Consider the following 19523-nt stretch of genomic DNA (forward strand, 5'->3'; position numbering starts at 1 on the left):
ACTTTCAGTCATTTATTGTCACTGGTGCAGCACATTCCATGATCCCATGCAGTCAAAAAGGTGAATAAATCACAATAATATAACAAGCAACAAAAGAAGCTCTCTCTCATATATACTTTTCAAATCTGATTACCTTTATTGGCTACTCAGATCACACGCCATTCTATTCTCTATTTTCTGTTTTCTTTTTATTCTGTTTGTACTGCAGAACCATAGTCAGTAATGGATAATCCATGCCATGTCTTGCCTTTGACACTGTGAAACTGTAAACAATGCTGACTGGCAGCGGCAACATTCTCCTCTCAACAGGAGTGAATCAAATGAATGTCAATCAAAGTTGTCATAACTGATTTGATGAGAGACGTCCGGCCTTTTCATATTTTAGCTGCATTATTAAGCAATGTAATATATTCATTTTAAACTTTTTAATCATGACAAACCAACCCAGTTTTTGTTCACCTGCCAAAGTGCTTTCATCCTTACCTAATCCAACCAAAATCCACAAGATTTTGCAGGAAGCTGCCAAATCTGGCAACCCTGAAAAAATTTATGCAATGGACTGGCGACCTGTCCAGGGTGTATCCTGCCTTCCGCCCAATGACAGCTGGGATAGGCTCCAGCAACCCACCGCGACCCAGAAGGATAAGCGGTTTAGATGATGTAAGATGATGTCATAATGGGCTGACTTAATGGGCTGATTGTTACTATGCAATTTATGCAGTTGCAAAAAGGGTTTTATATAATACCAAAAAGGGTTCTGTGACTGGTAACAATAGTGGAACCTCTTTTACTGCAATATAGAACCATTTTTAAAAATATACATACACAGAGGCACTTGTAGGAATTTAAGGCCCCCTGAAAATGTCATGCATGAGCCCTCTGCCAGTCACTACTGGAGGGGAGACAGAATGCAAGATGGGTTACTGTATACTCATATACACACATACACGCATACACACGTACACCCACCAACCGGCCACTTCATTAAGTACACCTCCTTGTATCTACATACACTGTCTACTTTATTAGCTCTACTTATCATAAAGGTGCACTTTGTAATTCTACAATTCCCTCTACTGTAGTTCATCTGTCTCTCTGCCTACTTTGTTAGCCCCCTTTTCATCGTGTTCCGCAATAGTCAGGACCCCCACAAGACCACCACAGACCAGGTACTTTTTGGGTGGTGGATTATTCTCAGCACTGGAGTGACACTAACATTGTGTTGTTCTGGTATGAGTGGATCAGACACAGCAGTGCTGCTGGAGTTTTTAAACACTTCAGTGTCACTCAGTGTCAGTACAGTGTTGGTGAGAACAGTCCACCAACCAAAAATATCCAGTCAACAGCATCCTGTGACCACTGATGAAGGACTAGAGGATGACCAACACAAACTTTGCAGCAACAGATGAGCTACTGTCTCTGAATATACATCTACAAAGTGGACCAGCAAGGTAGGAATGTCTAATAGAGTGGACAGTAAGTGGACACAGTGTTTAAAAACTCCAGCATCACTGCTGTGTCTGATCCACTCACACAACGCAACACTAATACGATTTCTATGTTGTACCATTGAGAAGAACCACTCAACCATGCAAAAAACACTTTTATGCATTCAGATGGCTTTTTTTTTTTAGATACATGCAATTGTTCAGTGTTCCAGAAGCACTATAAACCATCATTTACTGAGGAAAAAAAACATTTTCTGATGTAATTGAACATGATAATGTTATCATATTGTCCAGCCCTACTGAGTATACAGTGTCTTTTATGGCAACATTTTTTAATAATCGAACATGTGAGCCCCTCGTTTTCAAATACAGCAGCCCCCACTCTTTTTGCATTTTGGATTCTATGACTAAAATTTCTCGCACCAAATGTGTTTGGGCAGATAAGAAGTGTAATTCATTTTAAGGTGACATTATCTCTGTACACCCACTGAAAAACAGGTGTGCAGCCAGTGCTACAGGTGACTGGAGAACAAATGGCTACCACCAGAGGAGACAACTATGATCAATTTAGCATGTGCACAAAAGCACAATGTGAAATGCTATAAAAAGAGCTAAATTAGCAGAGTTCAAAGCATCAAAACATAACAGAGACCCACAATGCCAAGGTGCAACACAATTAGTTACACACAGCATGACATCCAAAACTCACTTTCAGCCTTCCAGACTGTGTGACACTGAGAAATCTCCTGTTCTCAAGTCATTTTGTAGAGCAAAAGCCACTTCACAGCAAGAGAGAGTGTTCCAGGCCAAAGACATATACTCTAACATCAGCGTCCCCTATTCTGCTCCTGAAGGACTGGACACCAGCACAGTTTGGTCATTTTCCTGCTCAGATACACCTGATTCCAATCATCCGGCTTGGAAGGTGTGTTTGTACAGGGAAAACAACAAACTGTGCTGGAGCTTGGGCTCCTCATGTTCTAACAGGTTCAATGGCACGTATTGCTGAAAAGCTGAATTATGTAAAAAATTTCAAAAGTATTAAAATGTACAATTTACTTGTCAGGCAGACTTATATTCAACAGAAAATTACACAGAAGCCTCAACAACTAAACAAATCACATTTTTTCAGTATTTAATGTGTCCACTCTGTCTTTATTACAGCTTCTGTTCTTTTCAGGAGACTTGCTTTCAATTTGTCGAAGAAATCTGCAGGGCTATTTTTCCACATCTCCAAAGTTCAGTCTTAGAAGCTGGTTGTGTTTTCTGCGTCTCACAATCCAAGTAATGCCAAACACATTCAGTGATGTTGAGGTCTGGACTCTATTGAGGGGTGGACAGTCTATTGTTCTGAGAACACCAGCAGTTTTTTTGTTTGATTTGTAAATTTTCTTCTTGACAGCTACACATCCTTTCAGAGCCATAGTGTTGTCTTCTCAAAGTGGAAGGATGGACAGAAACACCTGTAGATGTTTTCAGATCTGAATCAAGAGTGGAGCTTGATTTTCTCCTCTCTCTCTCAGATGAAAGCTTTAAGTGCTGTTTATCTGATGGGACAGTTTTGCTGGCAACACTATCACCACTGTTGTAACAAAACATTGCAAAGTTACCAAAAATGGTAACGTGTCCTTCATTTTTCTTGTAAGTTAAAGATTCCATTCCAAGTAATTTCGTATCATTTCTACTAGTCCGTTCATCATGAAATACCGACACAATATATAGGGCAGCAATATGTAACTTCAAAGCCCTGGCAGAGATACTTTTAATCAGAAATGTGGTATCATAGTACAACAAATGAAGCCAAAAGTAGGTTGCTCAAATATTACAATGTACCACTGCTGTTGTGTACACAGTAACAGAGTGGGCCCTAAATTATGCACAAAGAACCAGTGTGGGCTTTGTTCTTACCTAAGAGCAGCACACCTGCGATGACTGTAATCAACCAAGCCTTGAAGGAGCTGAATGAAGTATGTTACTCATAGACTGGAACAAAAGCTTGGACCAGCACTAACTCTTTGTCCAGATAAGATTAGGGACCATTGCCAAACTATGAACAAAGTGTCTTTTCTAGCCACTCCCACTACTGCACAGTGCAGCACTGCCCTCTGCTGGTAGGTCTGGGGAGTTTTGCATTGGCCAGAGGGCAATTACTGTAAAATGTATATATAGGCATAAAACCACCAAATAACAGATAAGCTATACAGACTCACTGATTACACTATACAGTGCCATGAAAAAGTATTTTGCCCCCTCTTTATTTCTTCTATTTTTGCCACACTTGTTTCAGGCAGTCAAACAAAATTTAATATAAAAGAAAATCAACTTGAGTAAACTCAAAATAGTTCTTTTTAAATGATCATTTTTATTCAAACAAAAAAGGTTATCCAACACCAGCTAGCCCTGTATGAAAAAGTAATAGTTGTACAATCAACCAATTAACTAAATTTTGTTGATAACCGGGATCAGTTAAACTAGACACACTGAAGTTTGATTACTGCAAGCCCTGCTGAATCTAAACATCAAATAAATAGAACTTTTCCAACAATGTCAAGTAGGCAAGAAAATTCTAAACAAGCAGTAAACTATGCCACAATCTAAAGAAATTTCAGAAGACATGAGAAAGTTATTGAAATATATCAGTCTGGAAAGAGTTACAAAGCGATTTCTAAGACTTTGGGATTTCAGTGAATCACAGTGAGATAATTACTACTATCTCCAAATGGAGAAAGCCTGGAACAGTGGAGAATCTTCCCAGAAGCAGCTGGCCTACCAAAATTTCTCCGAGAGGGACAGAGAGACAACTCATCCAGGAAATCACAAAAGAACCCAGATGAACATTTAAGGAACTGCAGGATTTGCTCACATCAGATCAAGTCAGCATTTATGATTCCACCTTTTAAAAAAGACTGCAAAAATGATATCCATCCGAGAGCTGCAAAACAAGAAGTACATAATTTTCCATTCGCCAAAAAACACCCAAGCACTTTCGAATAATGTTCTCTGGACTGATGAGTCAAAAGTGGAACTTTTTGGAAGGCAGGGGTCCCGTTACATCTGTTGAAAAGCTACCACAGCATTCCCCAATAAGAACATCATACCAACTGTGAATCACGGCGGTGGTAGTGTGATGGTGCGGGGATGCTTTGCTGCTTCAGGGCATGTGCGACTTCCCATAACTGACAACCAGTTACTAAAGTGTAGGTGGGAGAGTTATACACCGGTAATATAGGTGTTGCAATTTTTTTTCCTCAATAAACGAAATATTCATTTAAAACTGAGTTTTGTGTTTCCTCATTGTCTCCCTGTCTTATATTACATTTTGTATCTGAAACCATTAAGTGTGACAAATATGCAAAAACAGTGAAAATCAGGAGGAGGCAAATACTTTTTCACAGGACTGTACATGCATATTGCATTCGTAACTGTCCATCTATCTTTTGGCCTCTGTAAAGCTAAAAGCCAAAAAAGTAATCTTTTTTGAAGACAAGATCTGAAGACTGAGCTTATTAGTCCACCACATGGCTTTAAATAATGTCATTTGGCTTTTAAATGAGGCCCAGCAGAACAAACAAGAAAAAACACTCAAGGAACACGACAGGATTAAAGGAAAACTCCAGCATTTTCTGACCTCATTTCTATCTGCAAGTGCAAACAAACAGAAAACCCATTGGCTCAAAACATCTTCTTCTAAAAGACAGCTAACAGAAGCTGAAGCACCTGGCCATTTGTTTCTATTATAAATGTGTCTTGAATCAACCTGCGTGCTGTTCTTCTCCAAAACAGGGCAATTAGTGACCACAGGAGTCAACCATATGTAAGAGATACGGCAGAGAAAAGGCTGGAAAACACTTGAGTTTTCCTTTGATCTAACAACCCTAAAATGTTTTGAACATTTCATAAAGTATGTAGGCAAAAGGCAGCTCAACAACGTGGCACTGTATTAGTGGCACAGTTCGGCGCAACACTCGTTTGCTGACAAAACAGGAGTCTGTTCTTTACTGTCATTCGACACTTTTTTTCATGATGGCTTTTCTCCTGAGAAACTAATTTGGTCTCAGTGAGAGACGTGCTTTAGCGCGGCAGCTCCTGAGGCCCTACGCAGAGATTTTGGGCCATTTGTGGAAAAACAGAAGCAGAGAATGATTGTTCCTTCGCTCACATTGAAGTGATGACTCTGATGCCAAAGTACAAGCGCAGCTGCTCCAGAAAGATGAAAGTTAGCACAGTGTGTGGGATGAGACGAATCCCAGCTGGAACAAGGCCCTACGGTAGTGAAGGAAGTGGAGAGAGAGAGAGAGAGAGAGAGAGAGAGAGAGAGAGAGAGAGAGAGAGAGAGAGAATAAATGAAAGAAAGAGCAAATTCATAAAGCCACTTCAACACAAGCCTGTTATTTCTTAACAAAACCTATAGTGGTTCAGGCATGACCTAAACCATAATAGATGGATGGACCATGCTACATCAAAGGAGAAAGAAAGATTAAGTGGTGCGGTCACAGAGAGAAAGTGGGTACGAAGTTACTGCCTGACTTAACAAAAACACTTTGTGAAGGTGTGAAAGGTAACTTTGAAACGTGGAAATGGTTTTTCACCTTGTAGAAGGCTTTGGGCCCAAGTTTGGCAGTGTCCCTCAGACAATGAATCACCTAGAACAGAAACAACAGGGTCTTATGTGAATAACGATTGTACCTGAATCCAGGCACATCAGAACCACAGGCCATTGTCACCACTGGTCATGATGGCATATAACATTTTACATGAATTGTTTGGCAGAAAATCAAAATTGCACAATTTTAATGCAACAGTGTTATTTAGCGCTGGAGCTAATACTGGAAGTCAATAGTCACCAAAATCTTTTCCATAAATACATGCCTGAAACTCCAAACATCCAGGTCTTCGTAAAGGTCACAGGCACTTGCCGATGTGATTTAGGACACAGTACGCCTTAAGCTGAGTGTACACTACATGACCTTTTAAATCTTAACAGAATCCAGACAGCATCATACACTTAACACTGTCTTTAACAGATTTTCTTGGTATTTTGTGATGAGGACACGTATACTAGATGATAAGGCAAAAACAAGGTACAACACACATAATGGCTAAGAAAAGCACTCAACATTTTTAATAGGGATTAAAATCTGGCTAAAAACCATGTTGTGTAGGCCCAGCTAGAGTAGCTGAAAGCAGCTGGGAGCCACTTTAGACAATAGGTTGTGCCGAATTCCCACCTGCCCTACAGAATCCAACTTGTCTTGGCTGAATAACTACCTCTAGGGCAGGTGGAAAATTTTGTACATTAGATTTTTCACCAGCTATTCCTTTAAGGCCAGTGTGAATGGCAGGTGCTCTTGTAATGGTTGAGAATGGCTACAGGCTCCAAGATACAATACTTTAGCCACAATTCAATTCTGCTGCAACTATATTTAAAGATCTGTGCTATTCTAAGTATTGAAATATGACACATTGCAATATAATGTGATTCACTACTTCTGACTGAATTATTCCTTCATAAGAGAACTTTAAACTAATGAAGTTTAGAATTTGTTCCTCTCACTTCAGTCTATTTTGAAGACAAACAGGACTGTGAAATAGATAAATCAACATTCAAAACAGGCTTTATCCATTTCCTTTATCCATATTTAACAAATCCTTTTATTCTGAGTGATTTACAGCTAAATGTAATATGAGGAGTCTCACCCTAAAAACTTCACAAAATAAATAACAAAGAAACAGTGACATCTTGTGCATTAAAACAGAAATACACATTTTATTATTTAAAAATAATTGAATGTTGAAAACTCGGGCCTCTGTGTATTGATACTATTATTAAAACAAAAGTTACACTGTATCATTTTTTCTCCCACCACTACCTCTTGCTTATGCTGACTTCAAATCATACAAAGCCAAAATAGTAGGATATATAGGCAGCATATAGGCAGCCCAATTTATTAATTAACAGTAATCATTTTATTTATTTATTTATTTATTTTTAAACAACCAAGATCTATAAAGTGACCTAACATTTACTCAGAAATTGAGCTGTTATTTGCCACAATTAGCTAGCATGCTTCAGACTGAAAGGTTCTAAATTGCTCTCACCCCATACTCTCCCTTTGAGCTCATCAGCCTGGTCTTCACCACATCAATTGGCTGGCACAGGACAGTGGCACAGCCTCCCTGTTCACATGAACATGTTAGAGGGAGGAATATGTTTTGCATTTAAGGAAAACAACTACATGAACAGCACTTAATCACCATTCAAACTGAATTAGTTTTTTCCAGGTTCTGCAATGTAATGTGTGTGAATTGACTGGCTGATTGGTACAGAATAAACTACTTGCCATCTGTATATTCTGTAATTGCCTACCCCCCCCTACCCAAACCCCCCACCTTTCACAAAAAAAAATACTGTCAGACTGTAGAAATCTATGTAATATTATTACACCAGTGTAATATTTGGCCAATAAAATCGTACTACTAAGCCTGCCAATAATGTATTTTTAAATGTTAAATAAGAAAAACACACTCAGGAACGTGATGCTAAGAAATTTGACAGGTGAGAACTGACAATCATATTGGAAAAAATCGTCTCAGTCAGTAAAGAACAGTTTAACTAAAACTATGGGAGTATTTTTAATTTTTGTCAAAATAAAACAAATGCAAACATTACCGGGTATCATCATTTTTGGGTTATTATAATATCGTTGACAAAACTTTAATATCGGTCAGACATGGCTCTCGGCTCTCGTCATAAATCATGGTACCTCACCAAGTAAAACTAATCCAACTGCAGTAGTTTTTAGAGTTTTATATCTGTAGAAAAAAAAGACTATTTTCGAAAAAGCACTCAGAGTGTTTGGCACATTAGATGAAAAGATAGCAGATGTAAGGCAGGGCTGACTCACCGCAATAAAGCTGGCGATAAAGTGGGTGGCAATATTGTCAGTGAAGATGCCAGTCCCCAACACCAGCTGCTTGGCTTGGTCATAGCAAGAGAGCTGGACAAGACATAGAGCTAAAATGATTTTGATGGCCATGAACATCACAATATTGAAGCAAATGCTTAGATGATGACCATACCTGCCCCACACTGACCAGAGCACCTCTGCTGGAGGCCATTGAAGCTCCAGAGAACAGTTTCCTTATTCCTTCTGCAAGAAAAGACACCTGTGCATCAACACTGGACTCAATTCTGTTAGTTCATAAAATACAAGCAAAAAAAATTAATTAACTGCTGGATAAAACTGATTAAAATTGTAGCCACTACACATCAATTTGCTGAAATGAAAACAGAACTGAATGGTATTGACCTCAATGCTTACTGATGAAGAAGTCACTGGTAATATACTGCAAGCAAATCTATACTTTCATATTTTGTTTTTAATAACTCTTACCTTCTCTCCAAACACGGATGACTCCATCTAGAGCATGTGCATAGCTGCAGAACAGACAAAATTAGATGGTTAAATTAGGGAACACAGTGTTAATATACTTTTTTATGATATTAAAATTGAGTGCTATGTTAAACATCCAGCAAGACGGAAATATAATGAAGCATGGCTTAAAAAAATCGCTAATCAGACCAGTCCGGAAACTGTCTGGCCATGGCCTAATATTCTGATATGCACACGTGATTGACATCTCTCTGTCCAACATTCCCATCCGGCTTTTATATGGTGACCAAATGGACAGACTGACAGACAGACAGACAGACAAATGAATGAACAGGTGACAGGCCAACAGACAGATGAGCTAGCTTGATAGCTCAGTTATGCTTGCTGGGTTAGTTTTTGCTTGGGTGGGACAAACCATGTCAACCTTGCCAACTAGTGAGGACACGACTCACATAAGTTCTGCTTAAAATTAGAACTGCAAAGTTTACAGTGAAAGAGGCCAATTTGGTAAAATGTACAGCCATTTATTGGAATTTTAAGGATGGTCTTTGGAAGGATCTTCACAGGGCATACTCTGTAATGTATATTGTGTGCCCACAAGAACAAGATTAACCTTTTTGGAAATAAAATACAGACTTAGGTTCCCTGGGGCTTTTAAACTAGACAGCAGGGAAAACATCCATCTATGCTTTTTGCTGTCCAGGATTAAATTAAGGCATCACTGACTAAATAATCTTCACTGTAAAAAAAGACTTTTCGACTCACACATACTCACTTTCTCCTAAGCTCTGGTGGCAACTTCACATCATTCTGCATTCTGTTCAAACAGGAAAAAATCATTTTTACAGAGCAAATGTACTTAGTCATCTTAAGTGAAAGAAAAAAGGAAAGAAGAACCATCTCACCTAACATTCACCATGTCTGCAGGGGTCCCGATGAAGCCCCCTGTAAGCCCTTCAGGTACATACACATATTATTAGCACTGGTTGAATTCCCCAAAGCATTAAATACACTAGTGATATTCTCCCTTTACCGCAGCTGGAACAGTACATACTGTACATGTATGTAATATTCAGATGGACATTTCTGAATCTCATTAAGGATTACCTCATGTGAGATATTAAATTATACAGGGTATTATTAGTTTCTTTATCAGTATGTTATAAATGTGCTGACCTTGTTATTTCTACATTGCCCTATAAAGCCAGTTTAAGACATGAAAATCACTACTTCAAATAAGCTCAACAAAGTTTGTTGGAGTCTATTCATTAGTACTGGTCAGGAACAAAAATGAATGTAAAAGTAAGTGTAGGCTGGGTTATGATCTGTATCTCAAAGCAAAAATATGTAAAATGATTATGTTTTTATGTACTAAGAGACAGAAAACTGAATAATAAAGCATGATAGCAATATTATTGACTTAATTTACAAGGTGTACAATATTCATCAAATGTGAACATTGTGCTTTGTGCATTGTGCATATACCTCCAAATGAAGCCAGTAAGACTTTCTGGTAGAAGGGCATGGGCCCCTGCTTCCCATCAGTCACCTTGTCTCGCACTGTCTCATAAATAGCAAAACGGGTCATTGAGTATGTCAGCTGGAGAACCAAGAGAAAAAAAAACAAACACATGGCTCCTCAGTAAACGACCACACTGACCAGCTGATATAATGTTCCAACAAAGCATGTTTCACTTTAATGCTATTTGGTAGGGATGCACAGATATGGGAATTCTTGGCCGATGACGATTTTCATGTACTTATGTGCCGATGCTGATACATAAACATTTTTAAAATGTAGAAATTGAACTAGATCCACCTGGCTTAGCATTACAGAGAAATATAATATTTATTTGAGTACCTTGCCTTACAACACCTCTCCACCATGAATGTCTGGCTGTCATAGAACAGTGCTCTAGGAATCAGGAAGTGTATTTCTAACCACTGCATGTAATTGCAACTTCACTTGATACAACTTTTAGAGACATTAATCGCTTTTGACGTCTGGCTCCTATCACCACTACTGTGAACAATCCTGACATTGTAAGTTAACAGGAAGAGACCACTAGAGCCAGAGAAGATGTCTTCAGAGCTCCCGATGGCTGCCCAGGTTCCTCTAATTCTCCCTCTCTGACTTTAGCTCTGAATTCCTTTAGTCTCATCTCCTTTAGTGTAGTGAAGTTTCTGGAGTATGTATGTCTTGTGGGAGTGTCTTGTAAAGGAAGGGTCTCTTAGAGGAGGTGTCTTTATAATAGGTGGGGCATACAGTACTGTACAAAATTCAGAGACCCTTCATTTATTTGATTTCCAGTCAAAACAGCCAATAAGTACATATTATTAATTTTTCAGGAGATGTTTCTAAGGTGATTGGATATAAGATAATCCGCTTGCATAAGCAAGGAGAATGCTAAAGGAAAATAATTAAAAACCAGGAGTTTCCAAAACTGGAGTTCTAAAAATGATTAAAAGGTACAGAGAAAATGGGACACATAACAAGATCCGCGAGACCACCGAACTGTCATCATCAGATAAACAGTACTTTCATTTTTAAAGAATAGGAAAAACTTAGCTCCCCTCTTGCTTCAGATCTAAACATCTCCACAAGTGTTTCTGTCCATCCTTCCACTGTGAGAAGACAACTCAACTCTAAGAGTCTGAAAGGATGTGTAGCTGTTCAAGAAGCTCTTACTGAGAAAAGGAGAAAATTACAAATCAAACAAAGTGTGATTCTGGTGTTCTCAGGACGATGGACTGTCCATCCCAGAGTCCAGACCTCAACATCGCTGGACATGTCTGGGATTATGTGGATCAGGTGAAGCAGAAAATGTAACCAACTTCTAAGATTTCTTTGAAAAACTGAAAACAAGTCTGCTGAAAAGAATGGAAGTGGTAATAAAGGGAAGGAGAGGACACACTAAATATTGAAAATTATATATAAATATTAAATATAAATTATATAAAGCATATTACATTTTGTTGCTGAAGCTTCTGTGTAATTTTCTGTAAAACATATGTTCTCTGTTTTTTTCTGTTGCTGAAAAATGAACAACTTTGTGGCCGTTTTGACTGGAAATTAAATGAAAGAAAGGGTGGTCTCTGACTTTTGCATAGTGCTCTATGTCTTGTACTTGGTGTGTGTGGTGGTGGATGTGTCTTGTAGGGGGCGTGTTTTGTTGTGGCACTGAGTGAGAGGATCCAGTCCAGTATAGTACTTGTGTCAAGTTATGGGCATATGATACAGCGTATGGATCATGCTGTGGGTATTTCATAGGGGGCGTGTCCTGTAGAGAGCGTGTCATGTAGACTTGCAAGTCCTACATTTCACAGATTGAGGTTCATTCTCCCACAGCAGTGAGCTAACCTGGCGGCACATGGAGGCGCTGAGACCACTGTAGAGCGCAAGCACGCCGTCGCTCCGCACCACTCGCAGAGCCATACCCGTCATCCTCATCTTCACCTCCTGCTGTGTCTGCAAGTGAACCTGCACAGAGAGCCTTTGAGACACCCAGTGGGCCAGACAGAACAACACAGCATAAACTAATATGTCTGACATTCTCTGAGCTCAATTACTTAAAGAGTAAAGAGTTTCATTGTCCAAGCCTACGACTTTGTCTCTAGGTTAAATTTGAATAAATAATGGTGACCAAAAGCTATTTAACATATGCTAGATATCTAACATGCCTCTAATAAATATTAGTGTTAGTAGTGCCAATCTGTTACTAATAGAGACGGGCCTTTAGTTTGATCTATAAATGTCAAAACACAAAAAATTAAGAAAAAGCCTACCTCTGCGATACTGGTATTTCTGCTATTTTGCACCTCTATGTAAGTATGCTAGTGTTAAGCTAACACTAGTGCATGCTACATTTTTGGCCCATTCTCAATGAAATACACACAAATATTTTCCCATTGTATGTAGCAGTTTTACAGTGATTCATTCATTAATGAAGCCTGGCATGGAGCTGCTGCTGCTGTTTTCCATTTCAACTGACTGAAGCCTGGCTATGCTATGGCCCGTATTCACAGTGAGTAATATTCTGGCTCCAAAAATTGGTGTTACGACCCCTGGTCGTAGTTACTTTTTGTGTCTTTGTGTGGCCATTTTCTGCGTTTTCCCTTGTTTTTCTATGAGGCGCAGGTCTGTGATTGGCCACATGGGGGTGCACTGAGGTATAAGAGGCTGCCGAGCCACAGTCTTGGGAGACGTTCAGGGCTCTTTCCCCTTTGAAATGACCTGGAAGAACACCTGTCCAGCCCAGCCCAGCCCAGCACTCTTCACAACAGTCTTTGCTGAAAGTTTTTTTTAGACTCTGTGCAACTTTCTGTGAACACTGGAAAAGTAGGGGACGGGTGCCACTTTGTTTTGGCTATTGTTTTCTCCTGCGTAAGGTGGGGAGTTAGGGTAGCCATATGTCTTTTTGTTTCTTTTGTTTTCAGGTTTAGTTGTTTTTTTGTCATCATTAGTAGTTTTATTTGTTATTTTGGCAAATGCTTTTCCCTGAAGCCACCACCTCAACTTGTCTGAGCTATTGAAGAAAATAAACCTGTCATTTTGTGGTTTAAACAGTGTCCGGTGTCTGGTCTGGCAGCAGGTCTGGGGAGAGAGCCCACTCTCATTCTCTGTTACGGCCTGACCCTTAACACTGGATTCACACAGTGAAATCAAAATGTGACTGGTTGATTCCACTGTCACTACTTAGTTATGTGACTGACTTGTCAGTTATGAAACTGACCAAGGACCATATTTTTAAAGAATATATTAATGATGTCAACAACATCCTCAGAAAAATATACTGTGACATAATGTGATGTAATTTATCACGATAATAATAAATATTTTTATTTTGCGCAACCCTAGTAGAGAGTGCCCCCCTTCAAAAATAACTTTCAGTTTCCCAAAATATCCCCTGCGTGGAAGTTAAATAAGCATTTTATTACCTACTTGCTAGTGACACATACTAGACATACAGGCATAGAGTTACATGTAGTAAACAAAGTGGGCTCATTCAAGCCTACTATTCCAGCAGAATGATGAATAGAAAATAAAAAAAAAACAAATTCACAGTATGACACCAATCTTTACTACAAGATATTTTACATGTGTATGTGTACTGGGTGTGAAACAATAGCACTTAGGCCTATATATATATATATATATATATATATATATATATATATATATATATATATATATATATATATATATTAAAAATAGGATTTAATGAAAACAGTTTTAATTTCAAATTGTGAATATTTTGAACATATTTAAGAGTTTTCAATGAACTTCTGCTTTATGATGCTGGTTTTCTTAAGAGCTTCTGACACTAGAAACCATAAGATGCTTATTTCCACAGCTTTTAGTGTCTTAGCTCTTGATTGCTTTCAGTCCTATCATACTAACAGGCAATAGTTTATCTCAATAAGTATGCACAAGTCATTCACTGCCCTGTTGCTCACAGAGTGCCCCAGGGCCCTGTCCTTGGACCCCTCCTTTTTATATTATACATTTCATCCCTAGTTCAGATTATTCATATTCACAGTCTTAGAGGCTTGTGAGAGGTGCTTTATAAATCAAACTTATTATTATTATTATTAATCACACATGCTCAATGAAATAGGAGCATGTCCAGACAGTAAGTGTTATTTAAGCTGTGTTTTAATATAGCTCTATCTGTTTCTATTCAAACTTTGATAACACTCAATTTAAGTACCATACAAACATTTTAAACATTTTACACTGAGCCTTTCAAGGATGGCCCTCTATTTCTTAGTATGTTTGCGCCATCTCAGCTTCCTTTAGATAAACACGAGATAGCACTAACTTGTTCACTTTGTGCAATTTTTAGATGCTCCCTTAATGACTGACTCTGAAGTTATGTAGGTTTTGAACCACTATCTTTAGATATTTAACGAAGAACAGTGTAAAGTGTCATTTCTAGACTTTCAGTTGATAAGAAACAGAAGAGAGAAACTCCAGCCAATACACAAGATAAAAGCGCCACAGAGAATTTAAATAATCATAAAGCATGTTCAAGTTCACATTGTACTAGCAGGGGCGGTAATTTTTCAATAAGGCTTTTTTTATTCAAATTATTCAAACACACTGTAAAGCTGTTTGTTGACTGTTTAACTGTCAACAGACTGTTGGACTGTTCCATTAAAGGGGAACTCCACCAATTAAAAAAAAATTATCTACATAATTCAATGGTTCAGAAGTCATCAAGAGTGGTTTGGTGTGAACTGCTCCATTCTAGAGAACCTTAAGTAAGAAATGTTGGTGGGGATAGGAACCAGACATCTGAAGAGTTGACTTCTACTGCCTCTAAAAGCTCTCTCACAGAGAGTTATTACATAAAATGGTGAGATATATGCTGCCTGGTGTCTGACACATTGCTTTTGACAGTTTTGTGATAAAGTTTTGGCTTGAAATGTATTCTAATCCATTTATTTTAATCCATTCATAGCAGGTCGTTGTAAGTCAAAATAGCTCCTAAAGAAAACTTTTTTTTCAGATTTATGACTATTTTCCATCATCAACATTTCATATATAAATTAAGACACATAAAGGTTCACTGGTGGTTTTGGTTTGTAAATAAACTGCCTATATTTGTGTTGTAGACATGGCGACCCCTGGTTCCTATCAGCACCACTGTACAAAAAACAGAGTCTGTAAGTTTCTCTACAATTAACCACTTATCATCAAATCACTCTGAATGACTGTTTAAATCTCAGTGACTGAATTATTCAGAATTTTTGAAACATTGGTGGAACTCCCCTTTAACTGTTATAAGGGAGCGCTACTCTCACTTAATCTTAAAACGTTAAGACCGTTAAAGTTAACCAAGTAAAGGCGGGTGAAGTTCGCTTCTTATAAGAACTGTCCGTGCCACCTTAAATGGCGCCGCAATTACATTCTGGCGCCACATGCTATGTCGTGTTAACTCACAGGCGCCAGAATAGATCAGCTACAGCATTTAAGGTGGAGCGGACAAGTCGAGTAAGTAGCTCCGTAGCCGTTCACCTTTGATTATTAACTCTACCTTTATGAGGTCCAGCGGATGTGTACAGCAGGCGGCAGCACACGAGGCAAGTCCACCGAAGTACCAGCGAGAAACCCGCTTCTCTGCCATGACTTCAAAACCCATCTGTTCACTGACAGTGAGGGGAAACAGCTGCCTTCAGTTCAAAGCTGAAGCTGCTCTGCTCTGAGCGGAGGCCTCAGTCACGCAGCCATGCGCCTCAGCTCCTCTCCTAATCCTCCTCCTTCACTCGTGGTACTTAATGCTGCCGGAGCACGTGCATTTCTAAACACAGTGGTTCCTCCGCGCACAGTTAATGATGAAAAGTGCCAGACATTAGTTGGGAGAAGACACCGTGGTGTCCTTCAGGTCCACGCTGTCCTGTAAAGGAGTGGTGGCACTGCTACAGCTGCTGCTCAGACCTCAAGTGGCGCACGCGTGTGCCAAGAGGATCAGATACCCAGAGACATTGTTGCTGGGGGTGGGGGGCTGGGGGTGAGTTCTTCAAGTGGGTCATTCGCACAGAATAGCCTCAAACGATGTCCAGAAATATGTCATAATGTAGTACATCACCTGCAGCTGTTATTTTACAACAAAAAGTTCCATTATTCATTTTTCTTTTTTTTATTTAATTGTTTTCATTCTTATTACTGAATCCATATACACTATAATGTAAAAGTCCCCCTCCTTTTTTTAAATTTCCAGTCAGGTATTCATTTCTCAGCATTAGAAAACAAATTAAAAAAGAAAAGAAAAAAAAAAACAAATTTAACAGAAAACTGCAGAGGCCTCAGAAACTAAATATAATATTTAGTTATTTATATTTAATTATTATTTAACTATTAAGTGTGTCCACCTTTTCCTTTTACTACAGCTTCCATTCTTTTCGCAAGATTTTTTCAATAAAATCTGCAGGGATATTTTTACCCAACTCCAAAGTTCAGCCTTAGAATTTGGTTGTATTTTGTGCTCCTGCCAATCCAAGAAATCTCAAACAGATTCAATGATGTTGAGGTCTGGACTCTGGAGAGGTCAGTCCATTGTTCTGAGAACACCAGCAGCTTTTGATTTGTAAACTTTATTTTTGTTGAGAATCCTATTTTTCCTCTATATCCTTACGTTATTTAACCTGTTAAACAATTTTGGAGACGTGTTATTGGTAATTTTGGAAACCTGTTAGAAATCCTCTGTTTTCACTTGAAAACAGGAAAGTAAATTAACTGTACAGAATTGTCATTTTACCTGGAAATTAAATAAATGAAGGGTATTTCATTTATTTTGCACAGTACACAGTATCTCATTACTGATATTCATCAAGATTTTTTTTGTTGCTTTTTTATATTAATAAGAGAAAAATAAGCCAATGTGTTTAGGTAATGAGATAAAATTGCAGAATACTATATTTTGTTGTAAAGTGCAGCTTTAAAATACCAACAACAGTAAATAGATTATTTTAAAATAAAGTTGTGAGGAAAATACATTATTTACATTCCTATCTTCAAATCTTACTGTGGTGTGGTAATGAGAATTTGGTCAAGTAAATCGTAAAAGATACTAAAGATACAAAAATTGATTTTAAAAAGAATTAAAAATCAATTAAATTATTTGGGATTTTTTAAAACTAAACCAGGCAGCAATATTTGTATATTCACATGTATTCAAATAATAAAACATTAAGCTTTTTATTTATTCCAGGTTGGGCTCCAGTATTTGTCATGGTCAGGAGAATAACCTGTGAGAACGAAGTATGGGCAAACATTCAGAGACAACTTTCTTCATGAGGGAAGTTCTTCATGCAGCTGGCTTTGGTGGAGTAAGCTTGTGTCCATGGATATTAGGATATCTCAGAATCAGAATGGGCTTTTTGAAATGCCCTTGCTGACCTATGTGCAATGAGTAGGTAACCTGAGCCACACTAATCCTTTCACAGCAAATTAAATGACATCTAAGAGTTCTGGAGGGCTGGGCTAATGAACATGCCAGGCTGATATCTTCGGTGCTCGCTTCTCTGTGTCAAGAGCTGGACGCAGCCGGTTTCCGGGTGGAAATGCAGCCCAGGTCTACGTGACGAACATAAATAGTAGCAAGCTATTCATGACCTCAGCAGAAGTTGTGAATGGACCAGCAGTGAGAAAATAGGATGGTGTGTCTCCTACAAAGCCACCTCAAACTTACAATACTATGGCAACTTGAAAACACAGAACAGGTAGAAGTCTGATCTGCTCTCAGCTGACATTCACAATAACTTGGCCTACACACACAGTAGGTCACAGGTCGAGGGATTGAATGATGAAGGGCGGCCGAACTCTGAGCGTACAACTCTGGGCAACAAGTCAAACTGGATGAGTCATGATGAACCAGAGAAACCAAACACTCATAAACAACAGTATTTTGGAGAAACAACCTCTCTTCTCTCCTAAAAAAGATGGTTCTTCAAGGGTTTTTCAATGAAGACAATGGTTCTATATAGAACCATGAATCTTCAAAGAATTTTTTGCTTGCTTAAATGGTTCTTTGCATGGTGAAGTCGCTCTTCAGATTGATTGAAATTGTTGTATATGGTTCGGTAAATGGTTCTATATAACACCAGAAAGTGTTCTGCTACTCTTATGATGTCAAGCTTGTTACAATAATCCTTCTGGTGCTAAATAGAACCCTTCTCAAAAAGGTTCTATATAGAACCATCTACAACACATTCTCCATCAATCTGAAGAACACTTTAATGATGCGAAGAACCCTTTAATCATGCAAAGGGTTTTTTAGTACTCATGGTTCTATATAGAACCATTTCTAAAGAAATAAGGAAGGTTATAAGGAAGCTGCATTCTGTTTCAAATTTAAGGCATGGAAGACTTGAGCTAATTAACACATTTTAGAGAGCACATTGTTTGCTGCAGTACACTTTGGTTTGGGCCTGAGTCCAAGTGGATTCAGTACAGTGTACCCACTTTGTTACATGTCTGTGGTTCTTTGCGTTGCCAGATAATTATCAACAGGCTGCTTTTGCTTAGTTTCCAGAGCAAAAATGTGCTTTGGGTGGACAAATTTTTTTTTGTTGTTTTGCCATAATTTTGGCAAGTTTTAAACACAATGGTTACACATTGCATTGCTTTTTCATGCACTGAAATTTGAAGTGACTGCTGGATTATGTGGTTCTTGCTGACAGAAAGACACCCAACATTCTAAAAGTAGGGCGACTGAACATGTTCCAGTTTTGAAGTCAGCTGTGGTGACGGACACCCTTAAAACTTAAATGGAGAGGGGAACTTTTTGAAATGGAAAGGAAAATTATCCAATCAGAATTCTTTTTGTTTTTCTGTGATGTATCTAGACAGATACCACAAAGCTAAACAAGCTCTTCCATTGCTTAGAACTTCAGGAGCTGAACCAAAGGCCTAATGTGCCACATTATTCATCAACATAATTAGGAACCTACAGTCACATTTTAATTGATAATGGTTGGCACGAATTTCATGAGGAAAAACGTCACTCTAGGCCTTCTGGAAGCCACAGACTGTGAGTACCAGTAGTAGCCTGACCAATACATTTCAGTCAGATGTTTGAAATGGAAAACTATGTTAGAGCTCTTTTATAGAAAGAGCCGCTGTAAAACTGCTGCAAGGTAAAATATATCTTAATATGTCTGCTTGCAAGTTTCAGAT

General features: G+C 38.5%; 1 protein-coding gene across 1 annotated transcript; it reads right to left on the reverse strand.

Annotated features, from left to right (window-relative positions):
* Positions 1–4041: 4041 nt before the first annotated feature.
* Positions 4042–16330, reverse strand: LOC118806100 (solute carrier family 25 member 10). Its single transcript, XM_036567429.1, has 11 exons — positions 15883–16330; positions 12204–12323; positions 10328–10442; positions 9748–9796; positions 9618–9659; positions 8843–8886; positions 8529–8599; positions 8354–8446; positions 7548–7625; positions 6038–6091; positions 4042–5711 (listed from the first exon to the last, which is right to left on the reverse strand). Exons 1-11 carry the CDS (start codon positions 15985–15987, stop codon positions 5604–5606), a joined length of 879 nt encoding a protein of 292 aa, XP_036423322.1. The 5' UTR covers positions 15988–16330; the 3' UTR covers positions 4042–5603.
* Between the last annotated feature and the right edge of the window lie 3193 nt (positions 16331–19523).

This window comes from Colossoma macropomum, unplaced genomic scaffold (assembly GCF_904425465.1).
Source record: "Colossoma macropomum unplaced genomic scaffold, Colossoma_macropomum, whole genome shotgun sequence".
In the NCBI taxonomy this organism is placed as follows: Eukaryota; Metazoa; Chordata; class Actinopteri; order Characiformes; family Serrasalmidae; genus Colossoma; species Colossoma macropomum.

Excerpts from the sequence above, each read along its gene's own strand:
- LOC118806100 (XM_036567429.1), bottom strand. The coding sequence starts at position 15,987 with ATGGGTTTTGAAGTCATGGCAGAGAAGCGGGTTTCTCGCTGGTACTTC. Across the intron at positions 8,887-9,617 it reads CCACCAGAGCTTAGGAGAAA|CTATGCACATGCTCTAGATG; the intron begins GTGAGTATGTGT and ends TCTGTTCTGCAG. Across the intron at positions 6,092-7,547 it reads GCTCAAAGGGAGAGTATGGG|GTGATTCATTGTCTGAGGGA; the intron begins GTGAGAGCAATT and ends TTTCTGTTCTAG.